The sequence below is a fragment of the Vidua chalybeata genome, chromosome 2 (genome assembly GCF_026979565.1).
Source record: "Vidua chalybeata isolate OUT-0048 chromosome 2, bVidCha1 merged haplotype, whole genome shotgun sequence".
Taxonomy (NCBI): domain Eukaryota; kingdom Metazoa; phylum Chordata; class Aves; order Passeriformes; family Viduidae; genus Vidua; species Vidua chalybeata.
This window is the reverse complement of record NC_071531.1, coordinates 28,371,350-28,390,318: the sequence shown is the minus strand read 5'-3', so window position 1 is coordinate 28,390,318 and position 18,969 is coordinate 28,371,350. Positions and strand designations below refer to the sequence as shown.

The 18,969-nt window shown below is 51.4% G+C and overlaps 1 protein-coding gene and 1 long non-coding RNA gene across 4 annotated transcripts; one reads left to right on the top strand and one right to left on the bottom strand.

The window, feature by feature from the left end:
* The first annotated feature begins 1,246 nt into the window (after window positions 1–1,246).
* POU3F3 (POU class 3 homeobox 3) lies at window positions 1,247–4,226 on the top strand. Of its 2 annotated transcripts, XM_053935572.1 has the most exons (2): window positions 1,247–2,305; window positions 3,748–4,226. In XM_053935572.1, exons 1-2 carry the CDS (start codon window positions 1,247–1,249, stop codon window positions 3,808–3,810), a joined length of 1,122 nt encoding a protein of 373 aa, XP_053791547.1. In that variant the 3' UTR covers window positions 3,811–4,226. The 2 variants fall into 2 exon arrangements, with proteins under 2 accessions (XP_053791547.1, XP_053791545.1); XM_053935570.1 differs by having other exon boundaries at window positions 1,247–4,226.
* A 5,705-nt stretch (window positions 4,227–9,931) lies between these two features.
* LOC128784743 (uncharacterized) lies at window positions 9,932–17,084 on the bottom strand. Of its 2 annotated transcripts, XR_008429598.1 has the most exons (6): window positions 16,981–17,084; window positions 16,605–16,749; window positions 15,623–15,790; window positions 11,995–12,107; window positions 10,980–11,078; window positions 9,932–10,236 (listed from the first exon to the last, which is right to left on the bottom strand). It is a non-coding gene; the product is annotated as an uncharacterized LOC128784743 (long non-coding RNA). The 2 variants fall into 2 exon arrangements; XR_008429599.1 differs by lacking the exon at window positions 15,623–15,790.
* Between the last annotated feature and the right edge of the window lie 1,885 nt (window positions 17,085–18,969).

Here is an 18,969-nt window from a genome sequence, read left to right as displayed (position 1 = left end):
GACTGACGGACGGACGGACGGACTGGAGGGGGGAGGGCGGAGGGAGGAGGGAGGGCGCGGGCACGGCCCGAGAGAGGGAGGCGGGGAGAGGCGAGCGGCGGGACTCCGGCACCGCCAGTGCGCGCTGCCAGCCCGGCAGCCAACTTCCCCGCTGGAGTTAGTGTATAAAGGATACCATATATGCACACACACATACACACACCTCTCCACCAAGGCGCTCCTCCTCCGCCTCCTCCCTCGACCAACTGCTGGAATTAAAATAAAAAGCAAAACAAACACAACAACAACAAAAAAAAAAAAAAAAAAAGACAACAAACCAAGCGAGAGAGAGAGCGGAGAGGGAAAGAAACAATTCGCGAGGTAACGAGAAAATTCAACTTTTAAAATTTCTTTTTGCTTTTTTTTTTTCCGACCGCCAAAAGGAAAGGTAGAGAGAAAAAAATGTCTTATCCAGAGCGTGACTCTAGCAAGAAGGCTCCGGCAGGACTCTTGTTTCAAAGGGGACAAAGTGCTTCAGCAACAGCACAACTTTGAGAAATGCATCATCACCACCATCACCACCATCATCATCACAGGAAGTTTTCTTAGGACATCAACAAAACTTGCAATTAACAGAGCAAAAGGAGATCGAGAAACCGAGGAGAGAAAGACAGAGAGAGAGGCAGAAAAAAAGGAAAATATACCCACACACAAAGCCTTAAAGGAAGAAGAAAAGGAAAAGTTTCACTCTGAGAGGGGAAGGCTGAGAGGAGGAGATGTACTCCTAGGGGAGCGGAGGGGAGAAGGCACGGGGGCTTTTTGATCCCCCCCCCCTTTTTTCGCTTTTTAGCCTTTGTTTGGTTTCCTCCCTGCGAGCAGCAAACCCAGGCGAGAAGAAGGCGGAGGAAAACTACATGTACAGCTAAATATTTCTCTTTTTTTGGAAAAAAAAAAGTAAAGCTAAAAAAATATAAAAGGCGAAGCGAGAGCCGGCGACCGCAACGAGCGCGCCGCGGAGCGGAGGCAGGACGGCCGGCGGACGGGCGGAGGAGAGCGCGCAGCGGAGCGCTAGCAGGTGAACCCCGCGCCCCGGCGCCCCGGCGAGGCTGGGAAGGCGGCGGCGGCGGCGGCGGCGCGGGCGGCGGCCCCGGCAGCGGCCCCGGCAGCGCCGGGCAAGGGCGCTCGCGGCGGGCGCCCGGCAGCCGGCGGCGGCGGCGCAGCGGCGTCTGCGGCGCGGCGGGGGCGAGCGGCGGGCGGCGGGCGCGGGATGGCCGCGGCCACCTCTAACCCCTACCTCCCCGGCAACGGCATCCTGGCGGCCGGCTCCATCGTCCACGCGGACTCGGGCGGCGGCGGCGGCGGCGGCGGCGGCGGCATGCAGCCGGGGAGCGTGGCCGTCACCTCGGTGGCGGGCGGCTACCGCGGCGACCCGGCGGCCAAGATGGTCCAGAGCGACTTCATGCCGGGCGCCATGGCCGCCAGCAACGGCGGCCATATGCTGAGCCATGCCCACCAGTGGGTGACAGCCCTGCCCCACGCCGCCGCCGCCGCCGCCGCCGCCGCCGCCGCTGCCGCCGAAGCGGGCTCGCCCTGGTCCGGCAGCCCCGTGGGCATGACGGGCAGCCCCCAGCAGCCGCCGCCGCCGCCCGACGTCAAGGGCAGCGGCGGACGCGACGACCTGCACTCGGGCGCGGCGCTGCACCACCGGCCGCCCCACCTGGGCCCCCCGCACCAGGGGCACCCGGCGGCCTGGGGGGCGGCGGCGGCCGCCCACCTACCCTCCATGGCCGGCGGGCAGCAGCAGCAGCAGTCGCTCCTCTACTCGCAGCCCGGGGGTTTCACGGTGAACGGCATGTTGAGCCCCCCCCCCGGCGGTCAGAGCCTGGTGCACCCGGGGCTCGTGCGCGGGGAGACGCCGGAGCTGGGCGAGCACCCCGGGCATCACCACCACCACCACCACCAGCACCCCGGGCACCACCCGCCGCACCACGGCGGCGTCAACAGCCACGACCCGCACTCGGACGAGGACACGCCGACCTCCGACGACCTGGAGCAGTTCGCCAAGCAGTTCAAGCAGCGGCGGATTAAGCTGGGCTTCACCCAGGCCGACGTGGGGCTGGCGCTGGGCACCCTCTACGGCAACGTCTTCTCGCAAACCACCATCTGCCGCTTCGAGGCCCTGCAGCTCAGCTTCAAGAACATGTGCAAGCTGAAGCCTTTGTTGAACAAGTGGCTGGAGGAAGCCGACTCTTCCACGGGCAGTCCCACCAGCATCGACAAGATCGCCGCCCAGGGCAGGAAGAGGAAGAAGCGGACCTCCATCGAGGTGAGTGTCAAGGGGGCCTTGGAGAGCCACTTTCTGAAATGCCCCAAGCCCTCCGCCCAGGAGATTACGAACCTAGCGGACAGCCTGCAGCTGGAGAAGGAGGTGGTCAGGGTTTGGTTTTGCAATCGGAGGCAGAAAGAGAAACGGATGACCCCCCCGGGGATCCAGCAGCAGACCCCCGACGATGTCTACTCCCAGGTCGGCACCGTCAACTCCGACACGCCGCCCCCTCACCACGGACTGCAGACCAGCGTGCAGTGAGGGGCACCGCGGGCGGGCCGGGCAGCGCGGGCCAGGCCGGGCCGGGCACCGCCGCCGGCACCGCCACCGGCTCCGGCACCGCCGCGCACAGCCGCACGCTCACACAGACACACACGCGCGCACACACACACACACACACACACACACACGATCCAGGCTCGTTCAGACTGCTTGTGTTTATATATATATGGATATATGCGTGCATCTATATATATATAAGATCGATACCAATAGGGAGCGGTGGAGAAGGTCGATCCGAGCGAGAGCGTTTAGACCGTGTTGGGAAAACGGGGTGGAGATGCATAATGCACCAAAACTGCAGATGTGCCGGGGGGTTGGTTGGTTGGTTGGTTGGTTGTGGGAAAAGGGCTTGGGAGGTGGGCTTGGGCTTTTTTAATTTTATTTTTGTTTTTATTTTTCTCCAAATTATTCCCTTCTCGCAGTAAGGAACACCACTGTCTGCGCTTCTTCTCTCCCCTCCTCCTCTCCCCCCCCCCCCCGCACTCTTTCCCCCATCCCCAAAAGGGCTCTCTTCTATGAATCACAGAAACTTTTTTTCTCCTTTCTCTCTCCCTCTTTTTAATTTTTTTTTTCAATGGGAGCAGTCAAAAAAAGGGAAGCAGAAGAAAAAATAATCCGGTTAATCAGAGAGTGACTGCTGCATTCTAGCACCCTGTTTTTCTTGGCCAAACCGTAGAATTTTGGTGCAAGGCAGATATCCACTCTGAAAACATATATATCTATATATCTATATATTCTGCAAAATGAAAGGGTCCACTTTTTCCAGGAAAAAAAATATGCACACAGCACTAAAAACAAGCAGGCTGAATAGGGAAGCAAATACATATATATATATTTATCTATATATATAGGTATAGCTATAGAACAAAAATATGGAAATAAATGCCCGCACGCGGAGAAAACTGACCCTGAAGAGAAAGGGGGGAGGGACAGACGCCAGGGGGAGGGTGAGAGAAGGAGAGGTTGTTGGTCCCTAAAGTTCGAGCTCTGTAGAAGGACTTTGCATGAATTAAAGGAACCAGGGAAAGAAAGGGAAATAATTTAGGGCTGTCAAAGTCCTGCTCCTGACGGCTGCCAATCATCATGGAAGAGTCATAAAAAATCCACTGCTAATATTTTTTTTATTAATATTTTTATTTTTTATTTCTGGACTGATTCAGATAAAGGGATTTAGAAGGACTGAGCATCTGCAGCTGCACTTATCTGAACTTCTCCTCTCCTAAATCCGTTGCCAACTTTGATTGAATGGGTGCTGTGGATGTGATTATATAATACTGCCATTTCCAAGCAGTGTTTTTGGTAGGTTTTAATAAACAGACTTTTCAAAAAGACGGCAATATAGAATTGTTAGATCCGTTGTTGATCTAAAAAAAAAAAAATTTGCTTTATATTTTCATTAAATGACTTCTTTTAATATTTTATTCAGAATACCTATGAACTGCTGCAAAACGGTAATTTATTTTTTCCCCAGATCTTGTATTACGTGTTTTTTTCAGACGAGCACAAATCAAAATGAAATGAAAATATGGACAGTTGTTAGGTAATAAGGGTATCTTTTGATGTGATAATTTGATTGTAATTTAATTTGAGTAGTGATTCCGTAAGAGCTGATTGAGAAAATAAATTTGTTAGAATGAAATAGTCTGTGTCTGATGCATAAACACTGTGTCGAAAAACAAACAAACAAAAAAGTTCTCTGAAGGGACATACTGCTAAAGTGAGAGAAATACCGAGGGTCCGACCTGCCGGCTGCACGGCTCGTGCTCCCCGGCAGTGCCCCCGCCTCACCCTTGCTGCTGCTTGCCCGGCGCGGGGCTCTCCCCCTGCCCGCCTCTCCGCCGAGCCCGAGTGTCCGCGGTCCCTTCCATCAGCCCCGGGGACCCTGTGTCACCGGGAAGAACGGCGAGATTAGAGCTCACCAAATGCCACCTTCTCCCCGAAAGGGCTGTGGCGCCTCGGTTTAGGCTGGCACTCGGGCGCGGGCGGTACCTGAGCGCATCCTCAGGTCCCGTGTGGCCGGTGCTAAGAGGGATGTTTCCAAAAGTTCAGTCTTGTTTCCTCTCTTTCCAAACTGAGGCTAGACGGGGGGGGAAGGTGCGGGGGGGAGGGGGGGAGGCAAAGAGGGAGAAGGGGGGCTGAGCTATAATTTATTTTGACTCATTTTATGTTATGTATTAATATTTGTATTTAATTTATCTTTATAATTTTAAAGGATTTTTTTTCTGATCGAATATATAGAATAATACTTTCAACATCCCACGTGCGGTCTGCCTAGTTCACCGTTTCTGTTGTTGCTGTTGCTGTGGCTGTTGTTGTTGTTTTAAGGTTTTTCTATGGGGTGTGAAGTGGTGTAGTCTAGTTTTCTCCTCCACTTTGCCATAGCGCTGCCATGCCTTCTTTGCAAACACACGCGTGTGTCAGTAACGTTGGAGATGCCAATAGATGCACTAGCTGACCTGTCATATTTATCCACTAGAATTTATTGTAATGTAGGGACAAGTGAATGACCACCTCAACTCTCTTCATTTTGCAGCGGGGAGGTTGTGGGAAGTAGAGAGCTGCATCTAATGCGTCCACCCGCCCCCATTGATAGTCTGCTGGAGAATAAGATTTTCTTTTATGATCCAGCTCGTCTGTGGCTCCTTTCACCTTCCTCTTCCTCCCCTCCTCCGCGCCCCCTCCCTCCTGCCTTGCTTCTCTACGTGCTGTTGAGGCAGGGGTTAAACCCCCAGAAAACTGCTGTAGGAACAACAACCATTTCTTCCTTTCAGATAGGCCTTGTGTAAGTCCATAAATCAAAGCCAACCTGGGAGCCGCGCACCGGGATGCATTATTTTAACACCAGCTCGTAGTAAATATCACCGTCGGTTTGATTTGTGAAATCCGAAAGGCCCTACTGACACGGAGGAAATAAGAGGGGGGGTGGGGGAAGAAGCCAACCCAACAAAGGGAAGGAGAACCCGAAAGGGTAAAGGACGCTATTTCTTTTGTTCGTTTTAGCAGAAGCTGCTGGCTGATTTTGCAGCTGGGGAGGGAAAAAGGACCGGGCGGGGGCCGGCGTGCAGGCGGCCCGGCCGGGCTCCCCTCCGGGGGCCGGGTACCACTGACACGTGAGGTGGGATCCTGTTTTCACACACGAAGGGGAGCAGTTGTATTACCCGCGGAGAAAGTCTATTTAAATTTCGGAGCGGTATTTGGTTACTCGATTTGGATGGCAACAAAGAGCTAACGTTAGGCTTCACGCTGGTTTCTATTAAAAGGCAACCTTTGCGGGTTGCTGCCTCCGAAAAGCTGGGGGTTAGGCTGGAGGAGTAACGTGTGGTCGGAGGGACCGGCAAAATGTGCGCGTTCCGTGGACTTGTTATGCACAAAAAGTGAGGCCATGGGCGCTCCCCCCTCCGCCCCTCCGCCCCCTCCCCCGCCCCCGAGAAACTGAATCCTTTGAATGTATTTAGGAATTTCAGGGTTGTGAGTCTCTGAGATAGCAAGAGGTAGATAATAAGTGAGAGGGTTTGCGCTAAGGGTTATATTGTTACACGTGTAAATAATGAAAATATTGTTATATATCGCCAGATCTCTTAATGAATTTAGTAATTGTATTCATTTATAATATCAGTGTTCTGTGCTTGGTAATAGAGTCAGCATCGTTTTCTTTACTCTATTTTTAAATTATTATTTCTTTTTATTTCCCCTGCCTAAAGGAAAGCCAAATGTTTTACAAAGTTATGTTTGATCAGACTGGGTAATCCCGAGATGTGATTATTTATAGTTTACATTTTCATATCCTGCGGTCTTCTATTACGCCCCAGTCTTCTCACTCACATCCCATCCTTCCCCCGTCGACTCTCTACACAATAAATCATTTTCAGGTGTATTTAAAATAGTCATGTCACTGCTGTTGGTCTGCGTATATTCCGAAATTTAGCAGAAAGGTCTACTTTGGTTTAAAAACGCAGCAGTTCCTATCAGAAAGTGATCTTTACAGAATCCTTATGCTTTAATGTAGTTATTCGTGTTTGCACATTACAATGCTCATAACTTGTTTTGTATGAACGGTTTTAAATGGAACGTTTAGAGAATAATTGGTTCTAATATGAAATGCAGTATATACTATTGATAATTTTATCAATGAGTGTACTATTTTAAATAACTTTAACAATTAAATTTGGGTTTTTTAAATTATATATTTGTAAAATATTTATCCTGTTGAAAGCAACAATACATTGTTGTATTTATTCGTTTATTTTTGTAATAAATGATCAACATCTTCAAGCTACAGCAAAATCGATACTTCTATATATTTATACAGGGATACCTTTCTGAAGGGCAGAGATGCACATTCCGATTTGGAAGCGAGTGTAGAGATTACCTCTGTAACTGGCAAGCTGCAGGACAAACTGTAGGCGTGGGCTTCTTCGCCACATGTACTTTAGTTCGCTTAAGTTCCAGGGTAATTAATCAAACTCTAAAAGGGGCGCAACAAGTCCCGACCTCGGAGGCAGGCGTGGGGCGAGCGCTTGAGGACAGGGATTCATTTTGCTAATGCCAGGGTTGACCAGAAGCTTGGTCGCCTCTGGCGAGAGGAATGGGTGGCTGGATGGAGCGATCGGATGAGATGCAGGGAGGTGGTTATTGCCCCATCGGTGTTTTCAGTTGCAGTTTGGCACAATGGAGCGGGCGCAGCCTTCAATAGGCGGCGGAGCGAGGGGAGAGGAGGGCGGCGAGCGGCCCCGCGGTGTCAATGACACAGCAGTAGGGAGTTCTTTGGTTGAGAGGCTTTGGCGACACAAAAAGCTAAGGGGTGAAGGCCGAACGGGGGAAGGCTCGTCGCCCATCCCGTCCTGCCCGACACCAAAGGAGCAGCCGGGTTCGCAGTGGTGCCCACGGGGCCTCGCCCTCGGGGCTGCCACGGGACTCGTGTCTCCCTCACCCCTCTCCAGCCGGGGTGTCTGCGGCGGGGCCCGGGCCGTGCCACGCGTCGGGAAACGGTGGTGCCGCGTTCCTCTACCCGTGGAAGGCTGGGCCGCGGCAGCGCCGACGGGGCGGCTGCTGCTGCCCGTCTGCCCTCCGTCCCCGGCGGGCCGTCCCGGGGCGGCGGGCGGCCCGGGGGAGCCGGCGGCGGGCGGCGCGGTGCCGCGGCGGCAGCTGCCGCGGGTCCCACAAGTTGTTTTCCTCGTGGCGACCATTCAGCAAAACGCAGGATCCTTTCTCCAAGATTTAAATTTCGCGGATGAATTACCATACAGCGGTTGCTTAGCAACTAAATTCAAGCCGGGCTAAGAATATGCAAGCTTTTTGTATTCTCATTAATAAAAATGCCACTCTGACACAGCAACCTGACTTTGGATCACTGCAACTTCTGTAAAAGCCATAGGAGAATACAAACCGGCTCCTCCATTTAATTACAGATCAGAGTGGCTTGAAATGTGATGTTTTGTTAATCTATCTTCCTAAAAGCGATGTAAAAAATAACGGCTTTTCAAGAGCAGTGGAAAACTACTTTTTTTTAATGGAGCTGTCTCCTGGTGTTACTGATGGCTGCAAAGCAAAACCTTTTCTTTGAGTCACACTTTCAAGTAGCATTCCCCCCTTCCGTTTTGAGTTTCCTGAAATTAAAAAAAAAAAAAAAAAAAAAAAAAATTAAGACATTTGGAGCCACAAGGGAAAAAAAAATAAAAATAAATAAGCTGCAGCCGATTAGCGCATTAGAGAGGAGAGCATTGCTCGGGAAAGGGAAGAGGACATTAAAAATGTCAAGGCGCAGCCCCTGCCACGCACAGACCCACGATGAGGGGTGCAGTCTGTCCTTGCTCTGAAACAGGAGTCTCTTCTGCAGAAATGGCTCTCTTTGGCATAAAGTGCGTGGGCACATCGGCTGCGGAGGGCGAGGGAAAAGCCTTCAGGGACACCTTGTTGAATGTTTCTCTCCAAAATTTATTTCCCCCTTCTGCTAACATTTACTTTATATTGCTTTTAGATCGGTAGTGATAAGATCTTGGCGTTAGATTCTGCCATCTTACACCCAATCTCATATATATGGGAGAATGACCTCATCAGAGGAGGACTGTGTGTATAGATAGAATAATTTAAACATAGACTAGACACCTACATATGAATCTATATATAAAGACGTGTGTGTATTTTATATATCTATATCTATATCTATATATATATAGATAGATAGATATATATATTTGTGTATTTGTGTGTGCCTTTAGCAGTACCAAAAAACTTCCATGCCAGCCCCGCAGACCCCAGGCAGGGCTGCTGTCCCCGCTCAGCGTTAGGAGGGAGGGCGGCCCCCTCCGCGGGCAGCGAGGGGAGCCCCGGGGCAGCGCTGCACGCAGGGTGCCGGCAGCCAGGGCTGGGGCTGCCTCTCCCTGCCAGCCACCGCCGTTGTGTGGCGGGAGGGCACCGGCTGCCGGGGACGCTGGGCTCTTTTGCTGATGGCTGGGAGTTTGGGTTGTGGTGATTTTTTAGCGACGAAGAGTTAAATCCAAACTTTCTCACCCTTGTCGCCCCCCCCTCCCCCCCGATATTGTTAAAATTGAGCCTGAATTGTATAAACCCCAAGCCACGTTAAAAGTTCAGACATGTGGGGTTTTTCTCTCCATCGGGGCTTGTCTGCAGGAGGCGGAAGGGATCTTGGAGGTCTGTCCGGGCTGTGCAGGTCACTGAGGAATCAGGGGTTCTCCCCCTTCTCTCCGCCCCGCTTCTCTCTTTCTCTTTTAAGGTTTTCTTTTCTCCCTTTTTCTCCCTTTCGACTTGAAGGGGGGCAGTCGAAGTGGGCAGGCATTTTCCAAATGTGAGCTTGTGATGGAGGGAGCTCTCTCTCTTAGCAGGATTGAATCGTAGAACAGCAGAAAAAAAAAATCCCATATAACAAATACTAAGGGAAGAAAGGCAGTGAAGTGAGAACCTGTGAAGACTAGAGTCCCCCTGAAACTCAGGCTCACCCAAAGCTTTAGCAGTGTGTTTTGCTTCTCTCCCCAACATTATAGGATGAGCATCACAAGGCTATAGCACAAATAATCAGGTTCCATTCCATTTTGCATCACTCTCTAACAAAGTTGAGATGAAAAGCCAAAATTCGAGCACAGCCCTTACAGAGCTGTTGAATAGTGCCAGTACATATGTTTCCCACTCACATTTTGAAAACTGTACCTTAAAACATAGGCTTGTTTCTGAGAGCTTGCATTTTTTCAACTGCAAGGGGGGAAAAGCTAAACAGAACTTTTCTGAATTGTTCCTATTGCGCCCATCCATGGGTGAAAAGACAGCATTACATCTGCTCTGTACCTCCAACATAAACAGGGAAAGTTTAGCAAGACAAGTTCACTGTCATACCATAATGGAGATCTTTATTTTAAACCTGGGACAGTTCAAACCAGTTTGACACTAGTATTGAGCACCACAAAGTATGTGGTTTGGAACAAACTTTCCTTCACATAGTGTGAAGTGGATTGTCAGGCTTGATGCCAGATACTTGGTTACTTCACGTGTCCCTTCGCTGCCTCTCTTGCAAGGCACAGGATACAGAGGAGAGTTTCCATCTGCAGGGACAGTGCTTTCATATCAGACCACTGTGCCGTGCCCTCCAAAGTCCAAGTATGGAGTCTTAGCAGAACTATTTCTTTCTCAAAAGGATCCTAAGATGAGAAGGGGGAAATGGATTAGAAGGGGGGAACCAGCTGGGGACTGTTACTCTCCCTGGTAGTAGGCCTGCTCTTAAAACACAATGTCAAGGCACTGCAATACTCATGTGAAATGCCAAAGACAGATGCTATTTCTTACTGAGGTCCACACTGAGTGGAGAAAGTCAAAGGCTTGTTGACTATCTTGAGTTTGGGGCCATTCTTTCAAACTGAAATGATCTTGAAAAGCAGGGACTGGCTAATGGGCAACCGTGTATGTCTGCTATATTTATGCATCAAGCCGAAATTTAAACAACTTGAGGGAATGTGGGCTGTATAAACATTTTATATATAGTAACCTTTTTGTTATTAGTTTTGGAAATACTTGGAGCTACTTCCCTGCCACCACTCCATACAGCTGACTAGACAGCATTCAGTCCACACTACAGTCAAACAGGACCTGTGTGCTCAACAACTCCAGGTCCCATTTTCAACTCGAGTACTAATGTACACCTGGAGCTGGTCGCATAAACCCAGATAGCCTGATGTATGCAGACATTTTCACCAAGCAGGAAGATAAAATACAAAAACTACCTGCATGACTGTAGAGTTTTGGACTGGAAGGTCTGCTGAACAGGTTGGCTTGGTTGTTTGGATTTTTCCCCCCTCTGTGTGAGTACTCATGAGGATCCTCTGAAGCTGAGATTGGGCTCATCCCTTCACCTCCCCTCCACATTCAAAACATTACAAATATTTACCAAGTACAAAAGATATGAGAAGTACTGGGCATTGATCATTATTATATCCCTTCACTGACAGAAAATGGGCCCAGGATAGGAGAGATGAAATTAATCTTCCTAGAAAAAAAAATTAAAAAAGAGTTGATAAAGAATTCTTTGAGAATAACATAAATTTCTTTCATCACCTGGAGCCCTCATTCAAAACAGGGGTCTGTCTGCTTGACTGGGACATTTTTCAGAGAAATCTAATAGATATTTGTTTCAGACTCCACACTAAAGCTACAGATCGAATGTAAGGTGCAAATCTCTCCATTTGTTTCTCACTCTCTCTCACACATATGCATCCACACACAAATGCAAACATGCACTCCTTTCTCAAAATAATAAAACATCCTCTCCCCAGTTCTCTTGCCTTCTCTATTTTATGCAGATCCATACTCAGATGTGTACCAAAATTTTTAACCCAGTTTGCTGAAATTGCCTAGATTGTCGAGAAAATTAGACTAAACAAGGAGCTGTGTGAAATGTTGAACTTTAAATACCATCCGCTACCTCGAGAAGAAGAAAATTAGTCAATAAATACTCAGGTTTCTACTAGTTTTAGATTATCATAATTAAAATAATAATTTTATTAGTTTCTTTAATTTTTTTATCCTGATGAGAATTCCCTCATACTAATATGTGGGTATTTGAAAATAATGCCATTTCCCTTTTGATTTGATACTAAAGACAGGGTTACAGTGTCTCCCCTACGTGTTATTGCTGTATAGTGATGTGTTTAATTTTATGAATGGTGTGTATGTTTCTATGAATACCAGGCAAGACTACTATATCATTCTCAGTGGCCCAGAAGAGGCATGTTTTACCTGAAGAACTGGGCTTGGGCTGGATGCTGCTGTTGTTCTGGATTTGGGTTTTAATTGCCCTGCCTATTCTCTCAAGTCAACATTAATGCCATACAGCACGGCTGAGGCCAGGGCTGAGTGAGCCCCGTCATTAACAATAGCATAAACAAAGGAAGGGGACCAGTTACCTTGACATTCGATGCCCGCTTTGTTCCCAAGCTTCCAACTGCATCCTGAAGCCCATACAGGGAAGTATTGCCTACGGGAATGAGTAATCCACTCCAGCTATTGTCCCAATCTCCTGCAAAACAAAACATCACAACCAAAACAAAGATGACAACACACTCCCGCTCCGCAAGGAGTCAGCGAATGGTTTCATCCCTTCCTGCCTTTCCCCGCGCTTTCCCTGGCCACTCGTGTTACTGACCTGCTCTCCACAAATGCTGCCCACTGTAGCCCACAGGCGCATCCTAATTTGTGCATGCAGTCCAGCCTCCTATTCCCCAGTTTTCTGGGGGCATGGGGTTGGAGACACCCCCTCCTGTGCCTGAGCAGCCCGGCCAGATCCCTACCGCGGCCGGGCCGCACTCGGGGAGCTCGGCGTTAGACGGGGCGCCCCGGCAGGGTGGGCTGCCCTCCGGCCGCCCCGGCCGTGCCCGCCCCCGGCCCGCCAGCACGCAGGGATTTTCCCCTGCGGCGGCGTGGCCTGGCCAAGGGACAGCGCGACATCTCCACGCGCCGCTGTGGGGATGCGAGGGGCGAACGTGACCCTCCGTGTGTCTGTGTGTATTCCCATTGCCCTTCCAGCTTCTCCCTCCCGGACAGGTTTTCTGACCTTGCCCTCCCTGTCTGGGAGCTCCCGCTCCGTAGCCCCCTGTCTTTGGCAGAAAATCCCGGAGGGGCCGCTCCTGCTCACGCCCAGTCGAAAGAGCCTGCATGGACTGGGAACATCTCTTTCCTCTGACAAATAATTAAGTTCCCCGAGCTCAGTTTTCTTCCCCTTCTCCTACAGTCCCATGCTAGCCGTCGGAGCAGAGGGACGGGCAGAAGTCCCCCTAAGTTTGCGAATAGCTGGTTTGACCCCCTCCTTCCCCTCACGGAGAGAGAGACGGGCCAGACCACGGCAGCGCTGCCGTGGGGCTCGTCCCCGAGCCGTCCCCGCTTCGGAGGCAGGTTTTGCTCCCTCTATGCTCGGAGGGGAGCCAGTTCAAGCTCCAGGAACCCTGCGCCTTTACTGGGTTCTCCGGGAGAAGATGAAGGAGACTTGGTAGTGTAGCCCGAGGTAGAGGGAGGCCTGAGGAGACATTTACATCGATCCTATGCAGCCAAATCCATCCTCGCATCGTGCCTGTGTGGGGAGGGGAGAGGCATACAGCGGGTTGCGAAGGAGATAGTTTGAACCTAAAGCCCTTGCTTCAAAGGTTAATAGCTCCCTCGTCAAACGCTGCCAAACGCTACTGGGCCGAAGAGAGGGGAGAAGAGGGGGAAAAAAGAACATCAACATTACTACAAATTTCAAAGCACTGAAAATAGCTCTGAGAAATCCCGAGGATCCGCCACCGGTCCTTTTTTTTTTTCTCCCCGGGACATAGGCATTAGGAAAAGCTTTTCTTGGATGTGCTTGTGAGCAAGGCCAGTGGGAGCTGCGGCTGCCTTTGGGGGCGAGCCGGGTGGCGGGGAGGGGGGCTGCGGGCCGGCGCCGCCCCCGCCCCCCCCCCATCCCCCGCACCTGCAGCCTCTGGCTGCGCTGGGGACCCTGCTGCTGTCGGGTCTGTGACCATCCCCCCGGGCCGTGTCGGGAGCAAACCCACTCCCAAATCCTCCCCCCACCCCCGGCCCCTGGGCCGTGTTCCCACCGGGAGCCGCGGCGGCCGGGCAGGGGCCGGCCCCGGCAGCCCTTTATGCGCAGCGGTCAGCAGCCGGCTTGTGGGTTTGCAGCTGCATGCAAATAAATCCCCGGCAATAATCTAATGCGGGTGCTGCCCCGACGACAAAGTGCTGACAAAAAACGCAAGTGCTTTTGTTTGGTTTTTACCACCTCGGTCCCGCATCCAAGGAAAATAAATAAAACTAGGGACGGAGAGGCAGAAAGTTGGTTAATATGGGTGTTTCATCCAACGAAGCCTGCTTTTGTGATAGACGAAAACCGAAGATTTGTATCCTGCACCTCTGCGAGACCTGCAACACCACCCATCCCAGCTGGAGAGAACAATTCCACCCGTGATGAGCAGGAACGAGGTGTCCTGTCTACCCGATTGACCTTAGCTGTTACGTTCACACGTGGAAAACGCATCTCTTCCCACAAATTTCAATTAATTACAGCTGCATTCGACATAGGACGGGGGGAGGGGGGGGGCGGGTGTGTGTGTGTGCATAATTTTGTATGCTATCTTCTATTGCAGGTAAAATGGGGTTTGTTTGTTTTACTTTTCTCCAAGAAAGGTCCATTTGCAGGGTAGAGTGATTTGGTATTTTCCTTGCTCATCTTAAGCAAAAGCTGAGAGCTGAGTAGAGTCAATGTGATGAAGGGGAATAAAAAAAAAAAGAAAAAAAAAAAAGAGAGCGAGGGAGGAAGGGGGAAGTCTTTGAGAAAGAGCTGGAGTGAGAGAAGGAAAAAAAAAAAAAAAAAACAAGCCGCAAAAAAATCCCAGCAACAAAATTCCAGAGAGGATGGGAGGGAATAGAGTTTCCCAATTGCCTTTCTGCGGACTGACATATAAAAAAGTCACATTGAATGCTGGGGGAAAGCTTTACTTTTGCGAAGTGTAAATCTCTAAGGTACTTGATGATGCCTGGTGCCGCCCAGGACGGGCTCACCCCCGCGGCGGCCGGAGGCCAAGGGGCAGGCAGGGCAAGGGTGAGGCGCCTAGCCCGGGGAGAACCTCCAGTTCTCCCTCTCTCCCGCCCCTAACTTTTGTGAAGAGGGGTAGTTATCATTGTGGAAAATCCTGTGTTTCCCTGGCAAAAGACGTGGAGTTCGGCTCCAGCCCCTCCCCGCCACCAGTTCCCATTGGGGATGTGGGCAGCCGGTGCGCGGCCCCCGGTCCAGCCAGGTCGACCCCAACCATCACCCGGTCCACCTGAGCCAGTGCCCGCTCCGCTTTCGCGCTCCACGCCTCGTGGAGGAGATGCTCCCCTGCAGCCGCCGTGCTGGGCACACACGGGCCGCCCCTGCGACCAGCTGACCAAACGGGGATCCTCGGGCCTCCCCTTGGCACATCGACCCTGGGAGTTTTACCAGGCTTTGCCCGGTTGTCTCAACGCCTCTCCTTGGCCTTGCTCGTCCCCAGGTTTCCCCGCTGAGCCCGCCCGGCACCCCTAGCGCCCAGGTCTCGCCGGCGGCGGGGCGGCCGGGAAGCGGCACGGCAGAGAATAGCCCTCCCCTTGGCGTCTTGGCCGCCCGTGTGCGCGACCAGGCTTTTCCTGCCCTCGGCCCTGCGGCCGTCCCTCTGGACTCCCTGGCATTCACAGTGCCCGGCCCAGCTGTCGCTTGTCCCCTCGGGGAACTATTTTCTTCTCTTCCCCCGCTTCCCTCTCCCCAGATGCTCCTGGACGCGGGATGCAGTCGCCCCCCCGCGAGAGGACTCTGTGGATCCCTTAGGCCTCGCTGCCCACCGCTGCCTCCTTGTCTCCACCGCCAACACAAAAGCCCTGACCAAAGCGGCCAAGCAGAGACGGCACAGCAAAGCCCACGCCCGCTGCCCTCCCCGTAATGCGAACTCCTGAGGGGCTGCGCTCCTAAATCCTAGACTCTCTTAATCTTTGCAGCTTTTGGTAGGAGAAAGAGGAGTTTGTCACCTAAGTTGCCCCTCTCACCTTTGTGTGACCTGACTCGGGCACCGGGACAACATTCTGCCAGTTTCTGCAACCCAAGAGGAGATCTCTGAGCAAGGGGGCCGGGAAGAGTCCCAGGATCACCCCCTTCGCTACATCCCATGCACAGCCTTCTCGCTTTCGTCTCTGAAACTGTGTTTGACACAGCAGCTGAAACACAATTAATTGTAACTGATTAACATGGATCAGTTTCGCCTCCAAAGCACTTTAAGTCAATTCAACAGCCATAATAATAATTAATTCATTAATAAGAACTATTGGTGCTTCGTCACTAATGCCAAGAAAAGTTTCCCTGAAAAGTACAGGTGTCAGGGAGTGTTAAAATGAAAACATTTGCATGCAACTTTTTAACCAGAAGGGAAAGCACTTTGGTTATATTTGGAGACATGTGTCTCACACATTTCCCTCTTTTTTTGTAAACTATGTAAGAATAAACATTACAGCTCTGGGCTTTTAATTTCTCCAGATGGAATCATAAAGTACCTAGTAGATTTTATATATATATATATATGCTATACAATTGAGGACACATGTCTGCTTTTCCCGATGAGGACGGAGAAGCAACTTAATTTGAAGGCATAACTACTGAACCACATTTTGAATAACACACTCGAACAAGTTCACTTTAAAAGGCAGGAAACCGCTAAGAGCAGAGCACTGAAAGTTGCTCCTTCCCATTTGAGCTGCAGTGGAAGCTCACAAGCCTGACCTTCACATACTCTTTGTCGTTTCGCACTCACGTACAGAAGTACACACGCGCGGAAGTGGCAGGGTGCCTAACTGCGGAGGGGGCTTTTCCAAGGCACTCGCATCCTCGGAAGGCTCCCCCGCTCTCTGTAGGCTGAAGAGACAGCCTGGGATCCCACCCCCGGCGCGACGGAGGAGTCCTCTGATCCGCAGGTGACGTGAGAGGTCTCCTCCTGCCCCCCCCCCCCCCCCCGGCTACAGCAAGGGGTCCACTTACCCTCCCGGCGCTCCTCTCCGCTCCTCACACGCACACTTGCGCACCCAGCAAAGCGTTCTCGTGCAGGACAAAAAGACGGAGGAAGTCTGGAAACCTCACTGATCTTAGGGATCCAGGCATGTTGAGGGGGGCAGGAGCCACTAGGCTGGGCGAAAAATAGTAATAATAAAAAATAGTTTTTAATTGGTTTTTAAAATCCAAGGACAATGGGTTTTGTCTTTTTTTTTTTTTTGGGGGGGGGGGAGGTGGGAACTGGAGGTGGAGGGAGATGTTGGTGATGGAAATTACCAAAACACCCTACTTATCTCCCTAAACAGGCTCAGTCTCCCTCTTCCGTCTCCTCAGCACCCCTCCCCGCCATCCGCCAATGACTTACATGCGTTTAGAGCAATACAAGGAGTTCCTAACTGAAGCCCTGGCAGAGGGTGCCTTTAAAGTGGGGATGATTTACTTCTCCAGAGCTCGGGTCCCGCGTGTGAGCCTCCAGCCCCGTGTCAGCTGGGCACTGCAGACAAACAGCCTTAAATATGCATAAGGAACAGTTCGTTTTCTTAAAGGAGAACTTACCCCACCGGAAAGTTCAGAGCCCGATGGCAGGCAGGGGAGGAGGGTGCGGCGGTAGCCTCTGCGCCAAGACAGCCCTAACCCCTTAAGGTGATCGCCTACACGCTCAATGGCAGGGCTGGGGACAACCAGCCGCCTTTCGTTCGGGGACCGTGCGGAGAAGCGTTGACTAGTCGGTCATGGACTTAGTGAGTTGAGGACCAGCAGTTTCATACACCGTCCTATCCCTCCTGTCCTCGGCCGGGGTGGGCGAGGGGCAGAGTCACGCACCTAGAGCAGCCTCGCTCCGGCGGACCCCCGTGGCAGCCACTGATCGGCTGCCCGAAAACTTGCGGGGTTCTACACCGAGGAGAAGCGCGGGACTCCAAACAAGAAAAAAAGTGTTGGGGGGAAAGAGTGGGACTGATCAAACACCCAGCCATCAGAACCCAAGCAGGCTGTGGACATTGCACGAGCGCCTTTCTGGAACGAAGTAATGCACGGGAGGGATGAGGTGGGTTTCGCCCAGCTCCCCGGCCGAGAACAGGCCGGCCCCTCCACCCCATTCCTGACAGGATGTTCTCCCGGTAGGAAGGACGGCTCCGCTCGCCCACTTGCCCCCAACTTTGCTCTGGTGGCTTCCGAAGGCCAAGACCCCGCATACGCCGCGGGGCTGCAGACAACCCCGAGCACTTCCCGAGGGAAAGGGGCATCCCGACGCTGAGCACCGATTCCCCCAGGCACACCGCGGGGCCGACTCCCCCCGTTTCGGACAATAGAAGGGTTATTTCTTTTATTATTGTTATGATTCTTTTTCCCCCCTCACCTCTGTACACGTGGTTGTAAAGTCTGTAGCGCCATCTAACGGGAGGAGGAGGCCGGGCCGCTCCGCACCACCCGGCGCAGGGAGAGAGAGGCTGGGGTGGGCAGCGCTCTTGGGAGCGAGGAGGTGCTCCCGCATGAGGAAGGGGCACATCCTGTGCATAAAATCGACCCGAAAAGTGTTTTGTAACCCGGCCTGTGGCATGAGTTGCAAAAAGAAAAAAGAGACTCTCCACAATGTTTGAGCTCATTTAAGGTCACATCCCGTCTCTACAGGTGCTTGACTCACTTCAGGTTTTGCTACCTCTAAGGCTTCAAGTTAGACTTAGAGAATGCAGGTATTTCTGCAGAACAGGATGCAAGTTTTTCTTTAGTTTTTCTTTTCTTATTTCTGCTTCTGCATTTCTTTTACAGGTACAGAAAGTGAGCTAAGTCGTCAAATACACATGCCAATTTTATTGTGTTTACTTAGGTCTTCTGTACATGCATGTTGGCAGGGAGTACCTAAGAAGCACAGAAATCTTTCTGTCCATACCTTAAGTCATGAAATGGTACTGTAGCCTTTGGCTAGCAACAACTGCATTTGCGTGAGCCATTCAAACTATATTTATTTTTTCAGCCCAGGTTGCCCAATGCCTTTGGATGCCACTTCTGTGTGTGGCAAATCCTGTGTGACTTAGAGGGCCAGGCTAAATTTGCCCAAGTGATTTTGGCAGATTAAGTACCTGAGCTTCACTGACATTGATTGACTCTGAATTGCCACTACTAAGGCCCAGCCCAAAAAGAGAGAGTTTAGGCTACCAAGTGCTGCATGAGATTTTGACTTCCTCCAGACACCAATGGGGAAATAGAGGCTTAACTAGAGTTACCAGTCTAAAATTTTTTTGTATATTCAAGACCTCAGTCTTAAAGCCCACACTGAAATATTCAGATTCTAAGTGCCTCTTTATTTTGGTGTAACATCTGAAATGACATTGATGTCACCTGCATAATTTGGAAA